Below are 27,712 nucleotides of genomic sequence, written 5' to 3'. Positions count from 1 at the left end.
CCCCAGCTTTCTTTGTAATAATTTTAGGTTCACAGCAAAAGTAAGAGAAGATACAGAGATTTCCCTTCCAGGTCTTTCCCAAAACGTGCCGGGCCTCCCTCCATTAAGAACATTCACCCCACACAATATATCGGCATGAGAGGATATTGAAACAAAAGCCATATAACAAATGATTGCTGTGCTTTAGGTGCTATGTTATCTCTTATCTCTTTTGCTGTTCCTTTGTTATCTCATATTGTCACAATATCTCACTTTGTTATCTGATATATTGTATACATTTGTATTTGGTTACTTGAAATTGGACAGGGAAGGGGGGAAAACCAAGAGGGAGGGTGGGGGGGAGGGTAATGGGGACCAAGACATGTGGAAGGGTATCAATGTATGTGAATTAATGCACCTTCTATCTGGCAAATATCATGTAACCCTTTTATTAAATACAATAAAAAATATTTTAAAAAAATATATCGGCATGAAAATTTTCATGGTTTATACCTGTTTTGACCCTTGACTGTATATTTTCTGAACTTGAACAAATATATGAATGACATAGGCTGCAATCCTCAGTGCTTAGTCTATTCATCCTTCCCAATACAAACAATCCCTGAAAATCTCTGATGCTTTCATTATTTATACACTTCCTCCATTTATGCAATGTGATGTAGTTGGAATTAGACTATGCATGGCTTTTAATATTACTTTCTTTCTCTTACTTAGAACGTGCTTTTAAGCTTCTGTTATCAGTTTTATGGCTTAATAGTTGATTATTTATTTACACTTTGCTTCTGTGTTGACAGTATCATGGTTTGAATTTAGGATGTCATGATATCACTCTGATCTGCTCTGCTGGCTTGCTCAACTGTCACTAGGAGCCATGCTTCAAACCCTGATTTTTGTTGGAACTTTGAAGACAGTTAAAGACAAACTTTTCTACCTGGGCTGGTTTCAAGACACAACCCTCTAGGGCTTGTGGGACAGATATTTCCTGTAGCAAGGGAGGAAAGACACCAAGAAGAGAAGGGACAAATCCCCCACTGTAGTAGCATCTGGATGCAGTCTGGCTGTTCTTTCTGGTGGAAGGAAAGGATAGGAGTGATGCGATTACTTTCCTCATTAAGTTTGGGTTAAATAATTCTGAAAATATAGAATTAAGGGTGTCTTAGCTAAAGAAATGAAAAGATAGGAACCAACATCAGTGACATTCAGAGTGTAATTTTTTTAAGGAATTGCAAAATTCTGTAAACACTAAGATGCCTGATCAAAAATTTTAAGTGCAGTTCAGAAAGTGTGGTGCTTTTCTTCAGCGGTACTGTTTCTCAGGAAGAGACAGAAACAAGGTGCCTTGAATTTAAGTAGGAGTTCTTCCTTGCGCTCCTAAGAGGATGAGATAAGTGTAAAAAGGGAGTCATTACATTTTTGGACTTACAGTGCAAATCAAAAAAAAAGATAAAGGGATATTCAGAAGATGAAGAGTGAAAAGGGGCAAGGATGTGGGATTAAACAAGATTTTAAAGTTTTTGGCCAGGTGCCTGTGGTTCATGCCTGTTAACCTAGCTACTTAGGATGCTGAGATCTGAGGATCATTGTTCAAAGCCAGCCGAGGCACAAAAAGTCCTTGAGACTCTTATCTCCAATCAACCACCAGAAAACGAAGTGGCACTATGGCTCAGTGGTAGAGTGCTAGCCTTGAGCTGAAGAGCTCAGGGACAACACCAAGCCCAGAGTTCAAGCCCCACTACCAACAATGACCAAAAATTTCTAGGGGAAGTAAATCTTCAGGGAAGCATGTAATTCTCATGAGTTAGTGTCCTTTTATTAGCTATCTCATCCAGTTATCAGTTAAAATATTCACTGCAAATTTCACTGAAAGACAATTCACTAAAATGGGAATAATTAACATTTTCACTTATCATTGTTGCAGATGGTCCTACTTTCACAATATTCTCTCCATATATATATATATATATATATACATATATATATGGTTAAGTCTTAAAAAGAAGGGTGCATTTCTCATAATGAAATAATAGAAGGGGTGTCATTACTCTGTTTGGGGTCAGTGATAACATATCCCAGACTTTGTTAAAATCTTAGTTTCATATAAAAATGCCAAATATTTGATATACCCATACTGTGCTTTGTAAAATTACAAAATAGTTTGTGTGTATGGTGAAAAACACCTACTCCAATTATACATAACACATCATGCTCAAAATTTAGATTTATTTGTAAATATTTAGCCAAGTTTATATTAATGCAGGAAAACTTCACATCAACTGAACCACAGTTGTAGAAGAGACAAAGTAAGCATTTTTGTCACATTTTCACATAGTACAATTAGATATTTAGTAAAACACTAAGAATCCCAAGCACATGTAAGTAAACTATCTTCTCAGTAGTAATAAGAACCCCTTTTGAGTATGTAGGGTCTCCTGGGCTTACTCTCATACAGCTGCCTTTTCAGAATGTAAGGAATTTTTCTCTTTATGACTTCTTCCTTTTCGTTTTTGTCATTTCCATTATCAAGAATATCTTCCTGAATTATCTGTGAATTGGAGAGGACAGATAAAAATATAAACATGTAAAATTGTTCATTTCATGCCATGTCTCTTCATTTTATTCTGTTTTGTTTAAAATAAATATATATTTTGTTTAAAATAAATATTTTGTTTAAAAATAAATGTATCTATGAACATAGAAATTTTGTGAGTGATGACTATTGGTCGGTTGAGGTGAGAAAAGATCACAACATGATCTTTAGTATTCTGGGTTCAGTATCTTTCCTAGTTTATCTGACTGGATCTTTTTAGAAACACTCCATATTCTTCCAGACCTATCATGAATCCTTCTAACTTCATATGCACACCAAGAAGAGCTATGAATATTTTTTATGCTTGAATTTCAGATGGCAAGCGTAAAATGAATTATATGTGTGATATATCGTAGCCAATATGGTATAGAATCTGAAAAATCAAGTTTGACTGTAAAGGTAATAAGATTTAATTCAGCCAATTGCTGTCTTGACCATTTCTCTGAGGAGGAAGAGAAATGCTTGCCCTACTACCTAACTCAATTTTTGTACATATCATCATATGCAAAGGTCTTATTTATAGGTCTGCAACTTGTTTAGTTTATGATTGCCTTTTAAACTTAGAGGTCCCTTACACCTAACACTGACACTTATAGTATATTCACATGACATCTTATCATCACATATTCTATTTAAAACCCCAGCTATTTGATTTCAGTGAAGGAAAAGTATATACTGTCAGAAATCTAGCTTCTTAATCTTCAGTTTCTTTGTGCACAACCTATAATTACCTGTACTATGTTCAGAATGATATTACCATATTACTTTTAAATTACTGAACACTTAAACTACAAAAAGTTCCAATTTTAGGTGGCCTTTACGTATTTGCATAATAGGATATTGAAGGTTTCTTTCTTTTCTGGATTAAATAACATGTAATTGACATTTCTCTATGTTAAGATTTGTATTTTCAAGTTTTATTGACCTAAACAATATTTGGATGAATAAACAATTTTGCTGAAATTAAAATTAAAGGATGAATGGTACTTTGAGTAAAATCAAAGTTGTAGTTCTTGTTTAGTTCATCTGGTAAGCATCTTTTTGTTTATCAGTTAGAATAAATAGTCTTCCCCAAGGATGTCTGTGTGATAAGAGTTTGTTACATTAGCTGAAAGGGTAACCTCAGATTTTCAGTCCTGGTATAAAAAAGCATATGCAATATTTAAGCAAACTTTTCTTGCAGATTAATCTGAAAAAAATTTCTCCTATTAGAAAATATTTAAAAATTTAAATATCTTCAATATTTCCTCATCTTTACATTTCTCTGGTTTATCTTTTATATCAATACAATATAAAATATAGTCCTCTGAAAGCATATTTATCTAATAAGTATCAAATTACTTAAATTTGTACAGAATTGTTTTGCTTCTAAAGATGAGATAACATTTAAAATTTAAGGTTTATCCTTTTAGTATTGTCTCACTTGCTTATTTCTTGATGGATGTGATGTTAGAACTAGCACTCATTAATTTTTTTCATTTTTCCCACATTTTATATGGGAATGTTTTTGCATTCTCTTTGTTTATAGATAAGTACACTTTACAGTGATCTTACAGTGGTTTATCTTTTATATCAATACAATATAAAATATAGTCCTCTGAAAGCATATTTATCTAATAAGTATCAAATTACTTAAATTTGTACAGAATTGTTTTGCTTCTAAAGATGAGATAACATTTAAAATTTAAGGTTTATCCTTTTAGTATTGTCTCACTTGCTTATTTCTTGATGGATGTGATGTTAGAACTAGCACTCATTAATTTTTTTCATTTTTGCCTCATTTTATATGGGAATGTTTTTGCATTCTCTTTGTTTATAGATAAGTACACTTTACAGTGATCTTAGGAAAAGGTTTTGGTTTACTTAAATTTCTTAAACATGCTTCCATGACCAGCACCAGAAACAAAACTTCCATAAGTATATCATCCATTTAAACACAAACAAAACATATGGATCAAATCTGCCTTCAGATATGCCCTCTTTTTTAGATTAAGGAAAAAAATATTTTGACCAAGTCCAAATATTTGTGGGACACTTTGAAGATCTGAAAGAATAGTAACCTCTACACATGGTTTATTCCTTCTTAATATGTGTAAGTCTTCCTGTTATGGTATGATCAAGACATAAATATCAATGCAAATGAGAGCTAAATGGTATAATGATAATTATACTCTGTTTTACCTCCCAGTGTTGAAAAGCCCTGCTGTGACAGATCTTTTGGAGCTGGTATATAGTCAACATTGCTTCCAAGCTGAAGCCATCTAAAACCATAGGGGGTTTCCTTCTGATGACAATTTCTTCTTCAGGAGCCTCTCCTGTTTCCTCAGTTTGGCCATTCAGGTTATTGATAAGACTGCAAACATTGAGGAGGGTCATTCTCCAAGAGGGAGCATTTCCTTTACTGATCTGAAATTTAAAAAATGAAAGGGCACAATTAAACCTTCTGTGATTAAAACATAATAAGAAAGAATTTTATTGGGCTAAAAAAATCTGTTATATATTGGGTGTCATTGTTATCCTACTCTAATAATTGTAGTCTCCTTGTGAAACTTCATGTCACATATCAGCATAGTATTATTACTTTGTAGCCTTTATTTAGTACAATGCAATAAAGCTCTACATACACATATGAAGAGCAAAAAGATAAGGAAGTGTAAAAAGACAAACATATGCGTGTAGTGTGATTAATATGTAGAGGTATCCATTTGCTATTAAATTTCAGCTCTGCCTAATAAATGAGAAACTGAAATGATAATCATTTTGAGAAATTATATGTGTGTAATGTAATGTGAGACCATTGAATATTTCACATTAGTACCTGTCATGGGGTTATCACAACTGACCAGTATATTGCCTTAGTTCAAACTTTTTTATTTTAGGGCTGGGAGATTGGCCTAGTGGCAGAATGTTGCCTACTATGCACTAAGACCCAGGTTCGATTCCTCAATACCACATATATTGAAAAAAGCTGGAAATGATGCTGTGGCTCAAGTGGTAGAGCTCTAGCATTTAGAAAGATCTAGGAGGGTGCTCAGGCCCTGAGTTCAAGCCAGGACTGGCAAAAAAATTCCATTATGCAGAATTATTCCTTCTTTGATGAGATTTTGCCTAAACTCATAATGAACATAATCAGCACCTTCTCTACTTGTGAAAAACAATCATTAAGAAAATAAAAAGAGATTAGTTAGGAGAATTGGATTGTAAAATGATCATGAAAGTATATCTAATTGTATTAAATGATATTAATGAAGGAATATTTTTCTTAAGGACTTAAAATATTTAAATTACTACAAAGAAATGATAGGAAATAAGATATAATGGAAATGGAACCAGCTAACAATTTTGTATACATTTCTCTCCAAATTTTATGCAATTGTCAATAATTATCCCAATTTTAAAAATATGAGGAGAATAAAAGTTGCCAAAAAGTATTAAAATAAAATAATTCTAAAGTTAATTTGGAAGAATGAATGTGGACATGACCAAGTAATAAAGAAGAACATTGGTAAATACTAAAGTGTATTTAAAGTTATAGCAATCAAGGGAATGAGCAAAAGATCCAAAAAGAGAAAATACAAGATAATGTTATCTGAGTGTATATAGCTGTGCAACATGCAATAAAAATTGCTTTTAAAATATTTAGGGACATCTATCTATGAAGAAATTTGCAGGCATAACTACATGTATATTTATAACATCTTATGGCACATCAAGCTGAACAATATTGAGAAGTGTTAGATATAAAGGAAAATAAATTAATGTGATGAAAACACCCAGAAGAATACTTTTCTAAATCTGTTGTCATTAGTTTTTCTAAATCTGGACATAGTAGAGGCCATAAAAAGAAACAAAAGAAATTTTAAGTAGGTGAATATAAAAATTATCTTTTACATATTTGTAAAATTTATTTGGACATGTATGGATATTGTATATGTATTGATAACATCCTGAACCAAAATCAAAAGTAAGCTATATATAAAATTCTGAATGTTGTTATGTATTCCTGTACTTCCTGCACTCAAGTCTAAGGCAGGGAGTCCATCAACTCGAAGCCGGCTTAGGCTAAACAAATAAACAAACAAAATATTTTACAAAATGCTAACCTTCTTAATTTAAAATGAGACTTTTAAGAAGAAAATAACAATCACTAGCATAGAGAAACACTAAAAATATTTTAAAATTGTGTAGGTGATATGAACAAGAAAGTCATGAAATCATTCATCAAGGAGGCATAAGAAAGAAATATGTGATTTTCATCTTGGTTTCATCTCTATCACATTTCTTTATAGGTAATCTTGCTTTTTTTAAAATTTAGGCGACCCAATTTATTTTCCAAGATTGAAGAGAAAAATAGCCAAAAGTTCAGTTAGGTTTCATTTTGGTATTTAACTTGAATATTTAAATACCTTCCATCATGTACAATATAACAAAGACAGGAACATGTTCTTATAAACACCATGCATGTATTCCCATATAATCACATGTGGCTCTTTAGTGAAGGTTGAAATATGGCAATTTTCCTCTCATGTTAACACCCTTAAGTCTATGAAAACTATAAATTTCCCCAAATAAGGGAAACCTCTCCAAGAGAGTTTTGCAATTGTGATAGGGAGTTATTATTACAAGAAGAGTATACCATATTTTAAGAGATAATTCATCTACTCTCCAACACTAGATTAAGGAAAAAAATATCACCTTCGTTGTACGCATATTGGTCAATATGTCGGCTTCTAATGCTTTCATTTCTTCTTCTGAATCTGAGGAAGATTGAAAGCACAGGATTACAATATAATTATGACATGCAATGGTATTGAAATCTGCACATTTGAAATGAATCTAGGAATTAAAAGTCTTATCTTGTCTATACATTTACTTTACTTAAAATAGTTTCCAGAAAAAATTATTAATTATATGCTGAAACCTAGACTAGAAGAACTATCTATGAGAAAAAAGTGCATAATCTTTTGCTAACAGATATATTTAAGATTTTGAGTTTTTATCTTTATCAGCAAAATATGTAGTCTCATAGCTTTAATCAAATATAGTAGCTTACAGATTAAATTATATTGCTTTTACTAAATACAGTGAGACATTTTTAAGACAAAATAAAAGGCGATTGCTTACTGGTACTTTTAGAATAAAATACACTGAGATTTATTCCACTTGAGAAGTTACTTTTGTAAATCACTTTGAAGGAATTGTTTTCTGCTTTAAACAAGAATTTTGAATTTTGTACAATTCACAATTTTATCACAGCATACAAGGAATTCTTTCAGCAGAATTATAATTCACTTTCAAATGCATGTAACATAGTATTGAAAATGAGCTTCTGATCCTTTTGCAATATTTTTCCATCAATGAATATTTTATACAGCAGTAACATTTAGAAAATACACAACATAATAGAATCAAGTTATGGAATATTATAATAGATGATTACTTCTGATAAAGCGAAGTGACACTAAAATTTTTTACATTTCTTATCTTCTAACTCATAGGAAAAGTCAAAAAAATCACACTTGGGAAAACAGCTTGAAAAACACACCAAGGAATCAAGTTATGCTGGAAATGTTTTCTCTGTGTTTGGTAAAGATGGATGTATTTTTCAACAGCAATGTATGAACTGTATGTGCCAAAATCCCCACACATTTTGATTTATCACAGAAAGCAGTTCCAAGAGCTAATAGACACCTATTTAACTGATAACCCATTTTGTCAGATATTCTATACTTCCAAATCCTCTGTGCCTAATATATAGAACTGCAATTGTAGACAAGTTGGTATTCTCTCGTCCTCTCTAATCAAATAAAGCAAGTATTTTAAACAAATTATAATTTTACATGCTAGAAGATTTTAATTACATCTAAAAAATCATGAGTTTGAATTAATCCTTCCTATTCTGCAATTATGAAGTAAAATTCTATAATAGGATAAAATAGTTTATATATTTTTGCTGCTTTCTTTAAACTAACATATGCAAACACTTAAAAGTCAAATATTCCTACTAATATGAAAATACCAATTTTCCAATTATCTTTTGTATTAACTTAATAAAAATGCAAAATCCCTAATATGTTGACATCCATTTATTTTTAGATAAATAACACTTTGAGAATGGACTTGAAACATTTCATTTTCCTGGATATAAACTTCCACAAATTAGATTTGACATTTATTCATCATTTTCTTCAGCATTGCATCTCACAGAGTTAGATAATTAATTTGAGGGCAAGGACAAAGTTAAGTGAGGGAAAGACAGCCCTGCCTAATAGAGGACCTGAGCAAGAGAATAAAGCATTTGAATAGAATGAGCTTTAGTAATTAGTTTCTACCTTGACAGGCATCTCCTCTACATTTCTCATTAGTTAATTAGTAGTGTAATTCTAAGTATCTTCTTTGTTCTCTATCTCCCCTCCCCCCATCTAGTGGCATGAGATTCTTTTTTATTGCTTTAGAGATTTAAAAGATAACAGACAATTCAGTTCTTATAAAGACAGAGGGAAAAAATGGTACACACAGCTGCTCTTACAAAAAGGCAGTAAAGGAAACACCATTCTCTTGGCAACATCAGCCTAAGTAGCAAGGCAGTGCAAAAGAACTCACTTCAGGGAGTCAAGAAAAGCAGTTAGACTTACCTGAGCCCAGACTCCAGGAGCTGAAAGCTAGGAGCATCATGCATACAAGCTGGATTTTCATTCCTGCCATCCTCTGCAGCTTTCTGGCACAACAAGCCAAGCAAAAGTCAGAGAGACCCAGAGAGAGCTCTCTCAAGTGCTGTCTCTTGCTTTCAGCGGGCTTTGCAAGTGAGTGAACAGTGAGAAATGTCTGGCCATCCTCTCTATATATGTACCAGCAGAGTGATTATGTCATAACCAGGAGGATTATTTTCTCAGGATGTACCCTGCTTTCATCTCCATCCTCTGCTCTCCCTACTTCCTCCTCCCCTCCCCTCTGCCCCTCACCTCCTCCCCCTCTCTTGAACCTTTAGTGAAAGTGACATATCTTCTCTAATTGCCATTGTTGCTCAGGATTTCTGACTCACAGGAATCTTTCAAAAGCACTGCCATATACAGCTTGCTGGATGCTGGAGAGAAAAAAAAAAAAGCAACAACTTCATTCTTTCCCCATTTCCTTTCTTTCTCCAAGCATTTGTCATTTGGTGAAATATGGGACCTGCTCTTTTGAATACTTAGGCTAAATCTTCAAGATGATGCTAGTAGTTTCTTAATCTTAGAAGTCTTTAATGATTTAATTTACTGGTGTCTCAAACTTCTGATTACATGTGTGGTTTCTAAACTAATGCAAATTTTAGATACTACCTGCTAGGAGAGGCAGAAAATTGGGTATAATATTGGATGTGCACAAAAGAATTTAGATGAAAGAACATCATTATAAAAGGAAGAATAGTTGCTCCAATTAATAGGATTGCTATTTCATAAGCCAGAGAAATTTCTATAATCTGAAATTATGAAAATTACTGAATTATATGGGCTAAGTTTGCATGAATGTCTGAGGAAAACAATTTCATGTCTATATGCTTGAATGTTTATTACTGATCTTTTTCTAAATCTTCACTCTTATTCTTTCTTCATTGCTTATTTCTTTCTGGATTCTAAATTGATATAATGCTTCCAGTTCACACACACACACACACACACACACACATACACACACGTGCACACACACACACACGTTTTATTTTGTCTAGTGTCACCTGTACATTTCCACCATTTCATTAACTTTCTGACCTGGTCTAATCTGGCTTTTATTATAGAAACAAGACTGCTTTCACAAAGAGGAAAATCCTACAAAGCCAAAGTTATTTCTAAGACAGAGTCTTCATGTACTTAATGAAATTACATCATACTCATTCCTTCTCTCGGTTCTCGAAGAAGATTACTAAAGCTGCATTTTGGGGCAAAGCTTTCTGAACACTGATTCTGAGGGGCAAGAGCTACAAGAAGAGGGTAACTCAAGCTAACTGAAATTTGCATAATTGGTAAAGAATTCAAGGTAGGAATCATTAAGAGAAAAAAATCTAGAATGATTATGATAAAGATTTATATTATATAGCATTATCATAGGCCTTGAACTTGGCCTGGACACTGTCCCTGAGCAATTCAGCTCAAGGCTACAGGCTACCACCCTACCCTTGAGCCAAGCCTCACTTCCAGTTTTCTAGAAGAAAACCCAGGCTGGCTTTGAACCTTGATCCTCAGATCTCAGCCTCCTGAGTAGCTAGGATCACATGTGTGAGCCACCACTCCCTACTTCTCTTTTAATTTCTAAAACTAAGGAAAGGTGATAATTCCAACCATTTAATAGTCATTTTAACAACCAACCCTCATTCCTCGAAATTAATATTTAAAAATTAAATAATGGATGATATTTTGTTATTTTCAGTTCATGTTGTATTTTATATAAAGCAAGACATTGAATATTACTTGGGAAAACTTTACTAAAATGAATAGTACTCACTCATCAAAGAACCACGAAACATGTCTAGAATATCTTTTATTTCCCACCACCAGAGGGCAAATGGAAGTTTAAAACATTTGTTTCCGATTAGTCTAGGATTGCTTATACTTCTCTGTCACAGCATCTTGATGGCAGAATTCTTTCAAAGCTAGTTTGATGGAGTAATAAAAATACACATTCTTTGCATAATATTTAAATTAGCTGTTTTTTCCTCTGCTAGAGTTGCAAGCACAAAAAAATAATATTTTAAAATGTGTGATAGCCACCTAATAGTAAAAAGAAAGTGTGATTCCTTTGTATTTTGAATAAAGGAATGAGTTTTTCAAGAAGAGAAGCTCAGGAAAATGTCGATAAAATGTATTCTTCATTAACATAAAAAGAGGACAGAATAAAGGTAATGTGTGTTAACTATATAGCCTGAATATTAACTGCTAATGTCAGTTTTGGGGGGGATCTATACTAAATCCAAAAGAATCAAGGAACTTTTAAAAAATGATGTCGTGATTAAAAATTAAATAGATGTGTTATATTTCCTTTGGGTGGATAGAATGATTTGACACTTTTTCTATTTAAAATCATGATGCAATGGACTTTGATATCCAGTTGGTATTTTCAAAATCTGATATTTTTTTCCCTAACTTCCTAAGGCTACAGAAAATCCTTAAACAACTTGCCTTAGAAGAGGAGATTAGGGATATTTATGTATTAAAATATCCTAATAATCACCATTGAAGCCTTTTTATTGAAAATGAGATCAACAGGGTGGTTACACTTACATAAAAAATGCAATGAACACATTTGTTTTTAAACACTGTGAGGTCTTTAAAGCAGCATTTTAAACACTTTTTCCTTGAGATGAGTAAGGTACTTTTTGTAATTTAGTACTGTTCTGTGAAATCCTTCTGACATTCACTGAGTTTTTAAAGGGAAATCACAGGAGTTTGAACACTGTCTTTTGACAGTCTTCCTGTATAAGTCTCACAATCTAAGGCCAATAACTTTAAGTGACCTTGAAGTTGATTTATCCAGGTAGTGACTAATAGAAAGTTCTCTGCAGACTATAATTCCCAAGTTTCCACTGTGGCTTGCCAGTCACAAGATAATGGCTCAAAATAATCACTAGAGATACCAGAAGAACTGACCATTACAAAGAGTATTGTATAAGATTTTTTTATTAGGGGACAAAAAAGGCTTCAAAGCCGCCTATAACCAATAATTATTCACATCCCTGAGACTTTATGTTATGGCTATAGAACTGACAACCTCATTAGCAGCTTTCTGAGCTCTTTAATATTTCCCTCCTTAATAACTACACTGTAGCCTGTCATGTTTCTATTTGGAAACTAACTTCCATCTTACTTTGACTATATTTATAGTCTTTCTCTGTGTCATGCTTAATCTGTGTGGAATCCTGAAAGCATGCTGGTCTGCTTCTACTCTGCCTTTGTTCCTCTCAAATGAATATCATTCATTTCTTGTATTATATGTGATAAACATATGAGTAGGAAAGAATGTTCTCTATTCCTTCAAGTTTCACAATCCATAATTAGCTAACTTATATTTAAAACTAATTAAACTTGCACTGCTTTGGGTAAATTATGTATTATTTCTGCATTTTTATTTTTTAAATCCATTCCACCACACTTTTTAAATCTGCCTTGATAATGTTACTCTTCATATTTTTTTTTCATTTTACCAAGAGGAAACTTCTTTTATTAGCCTTTTCTATCCCCCTTAGAAAAGTCAAGTTAAAAAATATTGAAGAAAATCATCCTAAAACCATTTGCACACATTGGCTGAGTGTTTAGATTACACTGTAGGTTTATTGGGCTTCTATAAATAAATCTTTGGTTTAAAACTGCAACTCTGATTCATCTAAACAAACAATGATGTCGAGTCTGTAAGCTCAATTGATTTTTCTGTTCAATTAAATATCATATTCGAGGTCTCCTGAGAGATATGCACATTAACACACCCACACCCACATGCGCAATGCCTCACACACTAAATGAATGTAATTCAGACCTGGGAGATTTGGGCAAATGGAAACCAAATATTCAATTTCCCAATTTAAGTGTAGCCATACTTGGTTCCCATAATCCGTACAAATTCCTCTCTCATTTCCCTTTGATTCTTCCTGCCTCTGCTGCTGCATGCATCTTTATAGGTAATTAGCATGGAAAATTGATATTGGATTTCTGTAGTCAAAGCATATTTTACAACTTACACTAATCACAGCACATGTTTTGCATAGCACCCATATGTTAATGAGTTGGCATGGTTAACTATGGTTCTTCCATATTTCTGTACTGCTCACCTCACATAATCTTGTTTCTAAGAAAATAACAGCCACAAAAATCTACCTATCATGTACCATGATCAGATAAGTATCCACATGAACCTCTGAATAAAATCAAAACGGAAAAAAAAAATCCTGACATCTTCTTCCATGTTTAGTTTCTGAGTTTTACAAATTAGTATAATTAGCAAAAATTAGAGATAACTTTGCACTGCATTAAAGCTTCCTGCCTTTCTTAAATCTGTTGTAAAATCTAAAATACTTCTATCACATCTATCATATCAGAAACAGAACATATGTACATGGGGCATCATTTAGCAATAACAGCTTTGTAGAATTCCACCCATCCCCACTGCTCTCCAGAACCTAGAATCAAACTCAGAACTCTCTGCACACTAGACAGTGCTTCTTCACTGAACTGTACCCTCAAGTATCAGACAAATGGGTTTTCTTTCTTTTGTAACGTATTAGATATGGAATCTGAGGAATAATGACTTCTATTTCATAGTCCTGTAACAGTACTGTGAAATTATACTTGCTTTTCTCTGAGCTATTTTATCTTCTAGCTGTGAATCTTTTCTTTTCATCAACATTAAGCATTTAGTAAATAGTGATAATTCAGTGAATTAGTAATTAAATTATAAACAGTCCTTCTTAATAGATTGAGGATAGTCATTTCTCCTTTACTTCTCATATGGAACTATCTATTCTTCAACCTGAGATGAATGAAAACTAGAAAGCAAATTTTTCTATCCAATGAGATAATATGAGAAAACGTTTCTTTTAATGATTCCTGAGTATTATTTTAAATAACCATTGACATTTTGTATGCTGTCATTGAGACAAAGAGTGAGTACTGTGATGCTCACAGTACATATTAGAACCTCTGATTTGAGTCAGTTTGTAGAGAGAAAGTGAGATAGCAAGTAAGTCAGAAGTAGAAAATGCTAATAAAGAATGTAGCTACCTGATCTTAGAAACAGCACTGTAACCAACAGTAGAAGCCTGTGGTGAATCTATTTATGTTAGATTTCTCTATCACATAATATAGTATTCTGTGAAGCAGGATTTACAAGATGGTATTATTTCCAATGGATGAGGTAAAATATAAGGATAAAGCAAACATGAGTAAGGGCCAAGTAGACTTTGCATAGGATGTGTATAAGACAAAAGGTGCTTTCACTTCCAAAGCCACAGCTTCAGATATTAAATACTACAAGATACTTAATGAGCAACTCAAAGAAAAGTTCAAATTAATATACTGGAAAACTTCATGCCTAATAAAAGACTAGTGCTTTTAATTTGTATTAAGTACATTTAGTAAATAAACATGACAGTTTTGAATCTAACTCATCATTGTAACCAAATTTTCTCCCTTTACAGGCTGAGATGTGTTCATCCATCTTAAACCAACACATTGACTGTTATTCTGACATAGAGAGCTAGTGAGCCTCCATATACTTTGAGGTGTTTCAACTGGGTAGAAGTATATATAGAAGGATCAGGACAAGAGTGAGATTATTCCGTGTGGGGTAAGAGGCATTTCTCATTTTGTACTCTAGGTGGAGGCATTAGTATGTATACTAGAAAGGAATTCTTGTATTACTAGACTATATTTTAATGTCTTCAGAATCCATTGACCCAAAGAATGCAAAATTTTAGAAGAGTCTTTGGTGTTAGGCTTATACATTCCTTTCACAGAGAAAGAAATATCAGTTCAGATGCTGTTAATAACAATGAATTTTCCTTGTAAGCTTGATCAGTCCAACTGTCCCTGATAACAAAGGTCTGATTGAATACCTGTTCCCAAGGGAAAGTTATTCTCCAGCATCATAGAGATATTTTGAGAAGTTAATTTATTGTCACTAGGTTTCTTTCTTTTATTATTCCAGCATCCTCATATGTGGTTGAAACTAATCCAAAAAGTATTTATCACTATAAATTGAGTCTTACCTTTTGGCTGGATCTGCCTCTTTATCTTTATTATAAACAATGCATTACATTTGATATACTTAGTTCCATTACTATCTTCCAGGATACATAAATCCTTTAACTTCTTAGGCCATGGATTCTCTGCTCAGTTTATGTTTTCCTTTATTTCTATAATACTTTTTCCTCTCTGGTACATAATAACATGATCAAAACAACATGTAAGTGATTTGGAAATGTACTTACATGCCTACATGTCCCAGGCAGGTAATCTGCACATTAATTCTAGTTAATTAAGAAGACCACCTACTTGCTACTAAAAATCAGATTAATTTTTCCCATGGAAAAATATAAAGCTGTGATGAGATATCGCCAGGGTTTTCAGAACAATGATGGAAGGATCTGTACTTATGACATGGTGCACTGCAAAATTACCTAAGTTATGAATAATCAGTTCTTCACAAGAATAAGCACAAACATCTTAGGGTTTACCTTCACATGTGAGCACTCTAGGAAACTTTCACAGTGATAACGTAATCACATCAGTTGAGATATTGCCTCATTAAACACCTCACTGAGGGGGAGGGGTTAAATGGATAAAAGATTTTGCTAGGTATTCATATTTTTATATTGTTTTCTTGTATTATCTACATTAATGTATATCATTAAACTTGTTGCCATTCAGTGGAATGTAATATTTTAGTTGAGTATTTATTATGTGCTTCTTCATAGAATCTTTAGCACTTTTTCTTGATCAATTGCTGTTAGAAATTTGAAGGTTTTTATTCATCTTTTGATCTTTACTGACTTTTGTTACTTTTTTCTCTTCTATTAATTTTCATTATTCATATCAATATTTTTCCATCTAGTCAGTTTTGTTTGAAATTACCCATCCTTTCCATCTTGGGTTAAAATTAGAGCATTGAATTCGTTTTAGTAATGAACACTTTCAATCTATACTTTTTTTCCAAACCCTAATTATTGCTACTTTTCACTAATCTGAGTAACTTGTATTTGTTTTCATTATCATTAATATTGACTGACACCACATGAAGAATCATTCCAATCACAACTATATGGACTAGGAATGTACAACAAAATAAATTTTTTGAAAATTAAAAGACCTATGAGTCAAAATTGCAATAAGGAATTTCTTCACTCTAGTAAGAATGCCTAGTTATAATATGGATGTGAAGACATGGGATCCCTTGCACACTGTTTGTGTTAGATTAGCCATTGGAGAGAATAAAAATGGAGGTATCTCAATGTGTAAGAGTAAATCTTATGATCTAGCAATATATTGAGAATATCTCTGCATTGCATGTTTATTAGAGTACTCTCCATAAGAATTAAGAAATTGAGGGCCAGGAGTTTGGTCTAGTGGTAGAGTGCTTGCCTAGCATGCACGAAGACCAGGGTTCGATTCTTTAGTACCACATACATAGAAGGAAGCCAGAAGTGGTGCTGAGGCTCAAGTAGTAGAACTCTAGCCTTGAGAAAACCCAAGGACAGTGCTCAAGGAGGAGGAGGAGGAGGAGGAGGAGGAGGAGGAGGAGGAGGAGGAGGAGGAGGAGGAGGAGGAGGAGGAGGAGGAAGAGAATGAAATTGAAACAGTGTTCACCAAGAGAAAAAAATGAGCAAGGAAAATGCTATGCATATACAACATGCAATATGTTCCCATCACATCTTCTACAATCTCTTGAGAATTACACACTATGCAAGAAATCTGATGATACTCTGTGTGAACTAAACAAAGCAGGGAAAAGGAAATGATGAATTATTTCATTCACCTGTAGAATCTGAAATAGTTAACTCGTAGGACTTCAGAACACACTGGTAGTCATGATATGGAGGTAGAGATATGTTTGTCAGCAGATGCAAAATTCCAATTAATAGTAGTATGTTCAAAGCTAAGGTATAACATGAAAGCCATATGTAACAACATATGCTATTCCTGAATCTTGCTGAAATAGTAGATGTGGAGGTGGCCTTATTATTCATGATAATTATGTGAGGTCATGTGCATGCTCATTAACTAGATTTAGTTATTCCATAATGTATGGATATTTGCAAATGGCATGATTTACAAACACACTCCATTTTACAGTTCAAGTTTTAACAGAACATGAAGAAATTGTTAATTTATGCTAAGATCCTGAACAATGTTCTCACACCTTCAGGCCAAGCAAGGTATTCATTCATTGTCCCCAGTCTTTTATAATCAGGAATTGTTTTTGTGAGAATGAAGTCAGCATGGAGACTGTTAAGTGATAAGAATGGCTTCTGGCACCAGACTCTAGTAATCTAATGCTACATCTTCACAGTAATAAGAGCTAATATTATTGAGCTGTTAGTTTCTCACAGGATCTATGTGAGATACAATTATCTCTTTCTCCAGGAGAGAACCAGGGGAATGGAGACTATGAGTAACTTTGGATTCTACTAGTACAGTGGGGATTACATCACAGACTCTGACTCAGAATCCTGCTAATCATACTGCTAATGGCTTGGGCATAATCAAACATAATCATAACTGAGTGTGAAATCTCGAGGTGGAAAATACTTAAAACTCTTTGAGCGGGTCATTTCTGTCTTTCTTCTTTTCTATGACTGAAAAAAATGACTATTGCTTGTATCCTTCACATAGGATAAATGTAATTGATGATGTTGCAGTAAAATGTATTAAGCGGCTTTGAATAATTCTCCGGAATAATTGTTATTCATTGGAAGCAGGATACAGTTATCGAGAATGATGTACACAGTATTTAAAAGGAAATTTGGGTAAGAGCTCAGATTTAGGAAAAAATGATTGCAATGTGGAATTTAAAGGCTGGATGCTTATGAAAATAAGGACTCCTGGGAATTGCAATGGAGACCACTCATGTTACATTTGGGCAAAGAACTTTTCTATATTTTGTCTATGCAGAGATATTATGAGAGGATGAGTTTAGAAGTAAAGTGCTCTGGTGGAGAAGATTTGAAGACATCATGTAGGTTTCATTGTGGATGTTCTGGAATTCTTTTATCCAGATTTCTAGTGAGAATCAAGAGCAACTATAAGAATGGGAAATTTTTAAATTCTTGAAATTTATGAACTTTACTGCTTGGGATGGACTTAAACTACCATCTTCCCAATCCCAGCCTCTCAAGTAGTTAGGATGATAGGCATGTGGCATTACTCCAGCTTCATTGATTAATTCTTGTAGATATGTGACTGAATCCTAGTAGCTTTGGTTTCTATCTTGAGTGGTGACACATGGAAACTTGGGTGTCCTTCATCCTCTGAAGATACAGGACAGGAGTCCTGTATTACTAGAGCCCAATAATATATATTATTTGGTCTTAGTGACTATACTAAATGCATTTTCTCCAAACATAGTCATGTGGACATTACGACTTCAGCAAAGGAATTAGCACCATGACACAATCCAGCAGATAACACTTGGAATTGGAACAAATAAAGCTAATGTATTTTCTGCATCAATATTAAGAACACTGATGCAGTAGTGAAGTCAAATCCATTCACATCTTTAATGAGTTTTAAAAAGAAAGTATATTCCTGTCTAGTTAATTGGAGCTAAGTATCAATTTAGGAACACTTTTCAAAGGGTGTATTACTTGTTGTATTGTTCTGACATCTATAAAATGACCATAATAATAACTTCTAAGTAATATTATTTTCCTCCATACTTTGTGACTGATTTGTTTCTCAACCTTACATTTATATCACCACTATACTTTGTCTAAAACTGAACTCAAGAAATAATCTTTGAGATAATAGACTTTCTCCCTATTCAATTAAGAATTTGGAAAATCAGAAATGTTCTCTCTTGTCTTTGAAATAGTAGGCTTTTAACTTATTTTGCCTTAAAGATTTTAGTTGTGTAATAAACTTTGATTGTATAAAAGAATAAATTTATATTGATTCAGTGTTTCTGTTAAACATTAACTAAATCAATATAAATGTTATCGACAAATTTATTTACTAAGATTCTGTTTGTATCTTTTGAATATTAGCAAGTTAATTAATAACCATTGTTAACAATACTTTTCTTTGTATAATATTTTCTTTAAATTCATCAGATTATACTTCAAATTCCAACTAGTATAAAGCTTTTCAAAGAAACTGATGAAATGTAAGGGATTTATTTTAGTGCGAATATTTAAAGCACATCTCAGAGCTTCAAGCCAATAAATGATTATTCTTTGTGCTATTTTTGAATACCTTTAATTGAAGAGTATTTGAGTTATTTCCCACTCCACAGTTACCAGCATTCAGCAGCTGGCATTTTTGACCTTTCTTATTGGATTCCCTGTGGCATTTTCTCAGTGTGATCCACCTAATGTAGCATGTAAATCCTTACTGAAAATCATGTGTGGTGACACATATGCATATAATTTCTGTTCTCAAAAGCTTGAGAGGGGAGGATATTTGCAGTGAGTTCTCGATATCCTGCGCTGAATACTGAGACCCTGTCTCAAAAGACACACTAAAATTAATCATGTCATGGTGGGAAGCATTTGATATCTTCCTTCTTTCCCATATTTACCCTGTATGTTTTAAAAGAGTGCTAGAGCTTAAAACTATTTTTGGTATTTAAAAATATTAGTTTATTTTATCAAGTATAGCATTTTTTCTTTTGTTTTGCCAGTCCTGGTTCTTGAAATGAGGGCCTAGGAACTGTCCCTGAGCCTCTTTTGCTCAAGGTTAGCACTCTACCACTTGAGCCACAGTGCCACTGCCCAGTTTTTCTGTTTTATGTGGCACTGAGGAATTGAACCCAAGGCTTCATGCATGCTGGGCAAGCACTCTACCACTAAGCCACATTCCCAGCCCCATTTGTTATTTTTATAAAACTTTCACAAGAGCTTCATGACTTCATACACTTCTTTTATAATGAAAATTAATTTGATTGATCATAATTTCAAAGTAATTGAGAGTAGATTCAACATGTCTCACCCTGAAAACAGGTAAATGAGCTGATAGATATATTAACTAACTTGTTTTATTCATTCCACAGTATATACATATTTCAAAATATGACCTTGTATCCTATAAGGCAATTTCTTGACATTGAATTAAAACAAAAGTGAATTTTGTGTCTTTATAAACTACAAGCTCTAATGACATTTTTATCATAGGCATTTAAATCCTTTCAAATAGATAAAGCACGCAGCAATTCCACTACTTGGCATTTACTCAACCATCCAGAATCTAGGGCATACTAAATCCACTAGCACAGCAATGTCCATTGCAGCATTATTCACCATAGCAAAGATATGGAACCAACCTAGGTGTCCCTCAGTTGATGAGTGGATCAACAAGTTGTGGTATTTGTACACAATGGAATTCTATGCTGCTGTCAGAAAAAATGACATCGACCCATTTGTTAGGAAATGGAAAGACTTAGAAAAGATCATGTTAAGTGAAGTAAGCCAGACTCAAAGGAACTTAGGCTCAATGGTTTCCCTCATTTGTCATAATCAGTAGAAACCTTGGGCTCTACTAGCAGAGATCTGCAATAGAGCAAAACCTTGATACATAAGGCCATATAGTATGAAGCTAATTGAAAGGACCTCCAGGATATTGAAACAAAAGCCATATAATGAATGATTGTTGTCCTTAATGTACTATGTTATCTCTCATCTCCTTTGCTGTCCCTTGGGTATCTCATATTGTTATAGTATCTCACTTTGTTATTTGATATATTTAATTTATTTGTATTTGGTTATTTGAAATTTGATAGGGAAGAGGGGAAAAGAAAATGGGGGGGTGGGGGGGAGGGTAATGGGTACCAAGACATGTGAAAAGGTATCAATGTACGTGAATTAATGCACTTTTCAATTTAAAAAGAACACTTCTTCAGTTGTGGTTGTTCATACAATAGTGGAGTTAGGGTTCTAATACTAAAACTATGTGAAGTTTAGAAATGTATTTAACAATTTATGGATTGAAAATTCTTAGAAGAAACACAAGGCCTTATATGCATAAATACTAAAGTCTATTTTAATACTGAGATATTTATTTCATTCAATTTATCAATTGAACATAAACTTTAAATGATTTATTTACAGAAGAGAAGTAATATGAACTACTACATAAACTAGTCTTAATTCATCCCTATTCAAACACATAATCTTGAGTGAGTATTTATCCCTGGCCATGACTTCCTTTATTTTTTTCATATATTTTTATTGTAATTAATAGAAGTGTTACATTACATTCACCAAATAGAAAGTGCATTACTTCACAAACATTGATACCCTTTCCCATGTCTTGGTCCCCATTTCCCTCCTACCCCTCCCCCACACCTCATCTTGTTTTCCTCTCATCCCTATCTGACTTCAAATAACCAAATACGCATATATACAATATATCAGCTAACCAGGTGAAATACTATAACAATATAAGATAACCAAGGGACAGCAAAAGAGATGACAGATAACATAGTACATTAAGGACAACGATCATTCATTATATGGCTTTTGTTTCTATATCCTGGAGGTCCTTCCATTTAGCGTCATACTATATGGCCTTATGTGTCTAGGTTTTGTTCTATTGTAAATCTCTGCTAGGAGAGTCCAAGGTTTCTACTGATTATGTCAAATGAGGAAAACCATTGAGCCTATGTTCCTTTGAGACTGGCTTACTTCACTTAATATGATTTTCTCTAAGTCCTTCCATTTCCTTACAAATGGGGCGATGTCATTCTTTCTGACAGCAACATAGAATTCCATTGTGTATAAATACCACATCTTGTTGATCCACTCATCAACTGAGGGGCATCTGGGTTATTTCCATATCGTTACTATGGTAAATAGTGCTGCAATGAACATCACTGTGCTAGTGGATTGATGTCCTTATTTCTGGAAAATTGGGTAAATTCCAAGTAGTGGTATTGCTGGTTCATAGGGGAGTTCTATGTTAGTCTTTTGAGGAACTGCCATACTGCTTTCCAGAGTGGTTGAATGAGTTTGCAGTCCCACCAACAGTGTAGTAGTGATCCCTCCTGGCCACATCCCTTCCAGCATCTGTTGTTATTAGATTTCTTGATCATGGCCATTCTAACTGGAGTGAAGTGGAATCTTAAGTGTTTTGATTTGCATTTCTTTTACGGCCAGAGATGTCGAGCATTTCTTCATGTGTCTGTAGGTCATTCTTATTTCATCTTCAGAGACGACTCTCTTTGGCCCATCTTTAAATGGGATGGTTGTTTCTTTGGAGATTAGTTTTGGAGTGATTCAATTTTTTGAGCTGTTGTTATATTTTAGATATGAGGCCTTTGTCTGTTGTGTGGTTAGTGAAGATCTTCTCCCACTCTGTAGGCTTTCTAGTTAAATTGCTAGCTATGTCCTTTGCCATACAGAAACTCTGCAGTTTAATGCAGTCCTACTTATCCAGCCTTTCTCTGATTTGTTGTGTTTCTTGCTCCTTATTAAGAGAGTTTCGACCTGTGCCAAGGAGGCCTAGTGTATCTCCTATTCCTTCTTGTAAAGTTTTCAGGGTATCTGCTTTTACCTTGAGGTCTTTGATCCATTTGGAATTAATCCTGGTGCAGGATGACAAAGAAGGATCGAACTTTAGTTTTCTATAGGTTCTTAACCAGTTCTGCCAGCACCACTTGTTGAAGAGATTGTCTTTCTTCCTCATGACCGCCTTTATATTAAGAGATTTGACATAGAAGGTATTCATGCTTATTATCAATACAAAATACCTTGATTCTAGATTTGCCCCTTTTCTATTCTGAGTAATTATTCAATTATCTGATTGCTTTCAATCTGTTTTCTCAACTGTAAAATTGTAATAACACTTCTTCTACTACAACGCATACTGTGATAGAGTGAACAGGAAATATATAAAATAAGTAGATGGGGCCGGGAATTTGGCCTAGTGGTAGAGTGCTTGCTTAGCATGCACAAAGACCTGGGTTCGATTCTTTGGTACCACATATATAGAAAGTCTAGAAGTGGTGCCGTGGCTCAAGTGGCAGGGCACTAGCCTTGAGGAAAAAGCCCAAGGACAGTGCTCAGGCTCTGAGTTCAAGCCCCAGGACTGGCAAATATATATATAATAAATAGAACATGATATGCTATCACTTATGATTGTAGACTGATATATATTTTGAGGTGTTTATATGATAACATGCCCATTTTTAACTTTATTAAAGTGTATTTCATACCTTCTGTACTTTCTTTGAAGTTGAGTCATTTCTCTTAGTAGCCAGCATTATATAGATTTGTTACTTTATCTCATTAGTGCTAATAACATCCATAACTTCTAAGTGTTGAAATTTGGCCTCTTATTTAGGTCACAGAAATCTGGCCAACACCCAATCAGCCAACTACTCAAATAGTAAGTTTAATTAATTAAAAGTTATTTTTAATGGAACCACCCATTGAAGGAGGATGAGTAATTAGATGCAAAGGCTATATAAGTCCTATAAAGCTTAGGAGTGTCATTCTTTACTTTTGTAGAAAATCAAAAGAACATTGCTACCATCGAATCTCTGAAATAATATTCTGTGTCTAGGCCTTACAAAACCATCCTGGATTGGTACTTCTTATTTCTTCCATGCTTAAAACTTTTTACATTATGTCACAACTCATGGCACTTATATCTAGCACTTGAAAAGCTTTGTGAAAAAAAAAAGCTACATCCATATCAGTTTTCAGAAATGATTTCCAATACCACAAACAAATTTAAGAAGGAAAAAAGCTTTATCTTCTATACAGCTATAAAAGGTAAAGCACTCACTGTACGTAAGACTAATAGCCAATGTCTTTTAACTCGTCATTGATTTTAATTCTTTACTGATCACTTTTGGGGTGATGTTTGTACCTTCTGCCATAAACAATTCTGTTTTGCACAGTGCCTTTTTAAAAAAATTGCATCCAGATTATCCAATGACTGACATCCAAGTTTTGGGCTTACTCTTCTAGTCAGCATACCCCTGGACCTGGTCATTGTCCCTGAGCTCTTCAGCTCACCCTTGAGACCCACCTCCCGTTTTTCTAGAGGTCAATTGGAGATGAGTCTCAGGTCCTGCTGTGTCCAGGTTGGCTTTGACCTTGATCCTTAAATCTCAGCCTCCTGAGTAGCTAGGATTACAGGCAGGAGCCACCACACCTGGCTAAGAAACTAAAACTTTTTGAACCAACTTTCTGACTTTGTGTGTCTTGTAACAAAATTAGCTCTTTACTAGAAAATCTCAGGACTTAGTATATATTATTTCATCTTGCATTTATACTTATATTACTGAGCATACATTGTATTATAAAGCTGGTTTTTAGGAAAAACTTTCTGAGAAATATTTTTTAAAGAATTTCGAGTAAGCAGAGCACCAGTGGCTGAGATCTGAGGATTGAGGTTCAAAGCCAGCCCGGGCACTAAAGTCCTTATCTCCAATTAACCACCAGAAAACCAGAAGTGGTGTTCTGGCTCAAGTGGTAGAGTGGTAGCTTTGAGTTGAAGAGCTCAGGGGAAGCGTTCAGGCCCGAAGTTCAAGCCCGTCGACTGACAAATAAAAAACAAAACAAAACAAAAAAACAAGTTCAAACAATTTGAATATAACTAATAACACTACACATAATAAACTGCTGTAGATACCCACATTCATTTCTTTTTTTTCTTTTTTTTTTGCCAGTCCTGGGCTTGAGCTCAGGGCCTGAGCACTGTCCTTGGACTTTCTCAAGTCTAGAGCTCTACCACTTGAGCCTCGGCACCACTTCCGGCTTCTTTCTATATGTGGTACCGAGGAATCGAACCTGGGTCTTCAGGCATGCTAGGCAAGCACTTTAACCACTAGGCCAAACTCCTGGTCCCCCACATTCATTTCTAAATTAAAAAAAAACAACACACTAATACTTAGGTGGAGTATTACAGTACTTCACATATAATTAATATTATATGTAGTCTACAAGACACATTATATATAGTCTACATCACAGAACAGAAAGCATTAATTTTAAATTCAGATAATTTTGTAGATTCAAAATATAATTTCTATAATTAACTATTTAGGGTCTTATTACTAGAGAATATAACTAATGTAACTTTTTTTTTTCAGTCCGGTGGCTTGAATTCATGGCTTAGGCACTGTCTTTGATCTTTCTCAAGGTTAGTGCTCTAGCACTTGAGCCTTAGCAACACTTACAGCTTTTTCTGTGTATGTGGTACGGAGGAATCAAATCCAGGGCTTCATGCATACTAGGCAAGCCCTCTAAAATTAGGCCATACTCCTAGTCCCAGAATGTAACTTTTTGTGTGTTCCTATATCGGTTGTGGGACTTGAATTCAGGCCTAGATTCTGTTTCTGAGGATTTTGCTCAAGGATAGTGCTCTACCACTTAAGTTACAGATTCATTTCTGGTTTTTTGATGATTAACTGGAAGAATCTCAAAAACATGTGGTCCTGGATAGCTTTGAACTGTGATCCTCAGATTTCAGATACTTGTGTACCTAGGATTACAAGTAGTAACCAGTGAAGCTAGGCCCAGAAAATGAATTTTGAAACATGGTTTCTTATTTTGTTGTGTAGCTGTCACTTTGCTTTTTTATTCTTCATTTAGGTATTTTTAATACTCATGTTCTATACTTCTTTGCTTTTAACAATAAAACTTTGTGCTTTTCTCTGACCATTACTGATGTGTAATTGACAAATTAAAAACATGTATATATAATATATACAAACCTGTCTGTACTTAATTCTTGTACATCAAAGAGCTTGTCATGAAAAGTATTAATAGGGCATTTTATGTGAGAAATCATAACATCCTAAACGAAACTCATTTATGATAACTTGAAAGTCGGCCTATGATTATGCTAATAAATTTGTAATTTTTCCTCTTTACTAAAAGTTTTATACTTAAAAATGTAGTACATGTACTTCATATGTTAACAAGGGTGGAAGCAACTACAGCATTCACAGAAATACTTGTAAAGCTAAATTTTGTTGGAATTGACTGAAAACGTTTCATTAATAACTAAGTAGTGTTACTTTTTGTGGACTTCAGTTATGTTGTTTGTGTGTGTGTGTGTGTGTGTGTGTGTGTGTGTGTGTGTGTGTGTGTATTTGTTTGCCAGGTAATTCAAACAGAAACACAGCCAGGGCTATATGACTTTTATTGCATGTATAGTGCAAAAACAATGAGATATCTTTTTTAGGTGCTGTTGGGAAAGAAGCAGCTTCCTGTAGATTTGCATTCACTTGAGAACCTTGCTGACTTTACCATGTCCTAGACAGCCCCAACCTACAGTGAGATTTGGAGCTATAGCCCATTGACCTCCCTCCTACCCTGCTCCAGAGAAACCCTGGATTGGGCAGAAGGGGTAGAGGAGGAGTCCTATAAAAGAGTTGTGACTAGTAGAGGGGCGTGGCATGTTGAGGCGTGGCTTGATGGGGGGGCAGGCAATGGAGATGTGGTTAGAGTTGGGGCACAATATTAGAAATCCTTGGGAATTGTCTCTGTGTGCCCAAGACAGTGTTTTCCCACAGTAGGGCTGCCTGTACTCTAGGTCTGCCATGTTGTGTCCACCAGTACACAGATCTAAAGATCATGGGGTCGAGCTCTTCTGTAAACTAGGTGAGCTCTTTCTCTCTTGTAGTTAGTGTGGGAGGAAACACTTGCATTTTCCTCTGAAACCCTCAAGGCTCCTAGAGACTCAGTAGAGGCCAGGCAGGATACTGGGGGGTGAGTGTAAACACTGAAGGAGTCAGAAGAATTCCCCAGCGATTCCCACCAGAGGCAGTAATGTGGAGCCCTGTGGTAGCTTGATAACTCATTTCTGGAAGATAACTTGAGTGTGGAGGTGTGCAGTTGAGAGAATCCTGTGGTCATGAACTCAGGGCCTTTATTCTCCCAGGGGTCTGTACAACCTGACTGGAGCTAGTCTCCAGTGTCTATTCCCATGAAAATAGTTTAAATCACTGGCACTTGGGAGAGAGGAATTCTGTAGCTAGTCAAATAGGTGTATTTATGCTTAAGTCCCTGGTTCCTGCCTGCCATGATCAAATTACTTTTCACCAACTAGAGCTGGCCAGGGAGGTAGAGGACAGGAGGGCGAGGGTAAGTGGGAGTGGAGGGGTTGTGATTTTACTTTTAAACCTTCTATGTGTGCTCACCTTGTGTTGTTGGGTGTGAAGAGCCAGGGGAAAAAAGGCGAGGGAGAGGGGGGTTCCCAATGGAGTGAAATTCTCATTCCATGGGTATTACTGTGCCTGTAGATTTGGCAGCATTAAAAGTTTAGCTAGTCTGCAAATAACTACAGAACACAATAGAGGTCCCCCACCCCCTTCCTTTCTGTCTCTCTCTCTTTTCTTTTCCTGCTTCCAAGCGCCTTCTTAGAGGCTGAAGCTGGGCAGGTCTCCAGAGGTGCAGCAGCCACAACAAACCCTGCAGTTACACAACTTGCAGTAACT

At 34.6% G+C, this 27,712-nt stretch overlaps 1 protein-coding gene across 2 annotated transcripts in view; it reads right to left on the bottom strand.

Annotated features, from left to right (window-relative positions):
• Nucleotides 1-2,213: 2,213 nt before the first annotated feature.
• Nts (neurotensin) overlaps nt 2,214-27,712 on the bottom strand; it is a 78,263-nt gene continuing 52,764 nt past the window's right edge. The window contains exons 1-4 of one of the 2 annotated variants that reach the window (XM_090357475.1): nt 9,223-9,416; nt 7,283-7,344; nt 4,769-4,993; nt 2,214-2,542 (exon numbers count right to left, since the gene is read on the bottom strand). In XM_090357475.1, the coding sequence (XP_090213601.1) occupies nt 2,390-2,542; nt 4,769-4,993; nt 7,283-7,344; nt 9,223-9,292 (510 nt within the window). In that variant the 5' untranslated portion in view covers nt 9,293-9,416 and the 3' untranslated portion in view covers nt 2,214-2,389. Of the gene's footprint in view, nt 2,543-4,768; nt 4,994-7,282; nt 7,345-9,222; nt 9,417-27,712 lie in introns of those variants that run through there. The other variant, XM_090357484.1, reaches the window with a different exon arrangement.

The sequence above is a fragment of the Megascapheus bottae genome, chromosome 2, assembly GCF_031878675.1.
Source record: "Megascapheus bottae isolate mThoBot1 chromosome 2, mThoBot2.hap1, whole genome shotgun sequence".
Classification (NCBI taxonomy): Eukaryota; Metazoa; Chordata; class Mammalia; order Rodentia; family Geomyidae; genus Megascapheus; species Megascapheus bottae.
Note: the sequence above shows the minus strand (reverse complement) of the source record. Positions and strands in the feature narration are given on the sequence as shown.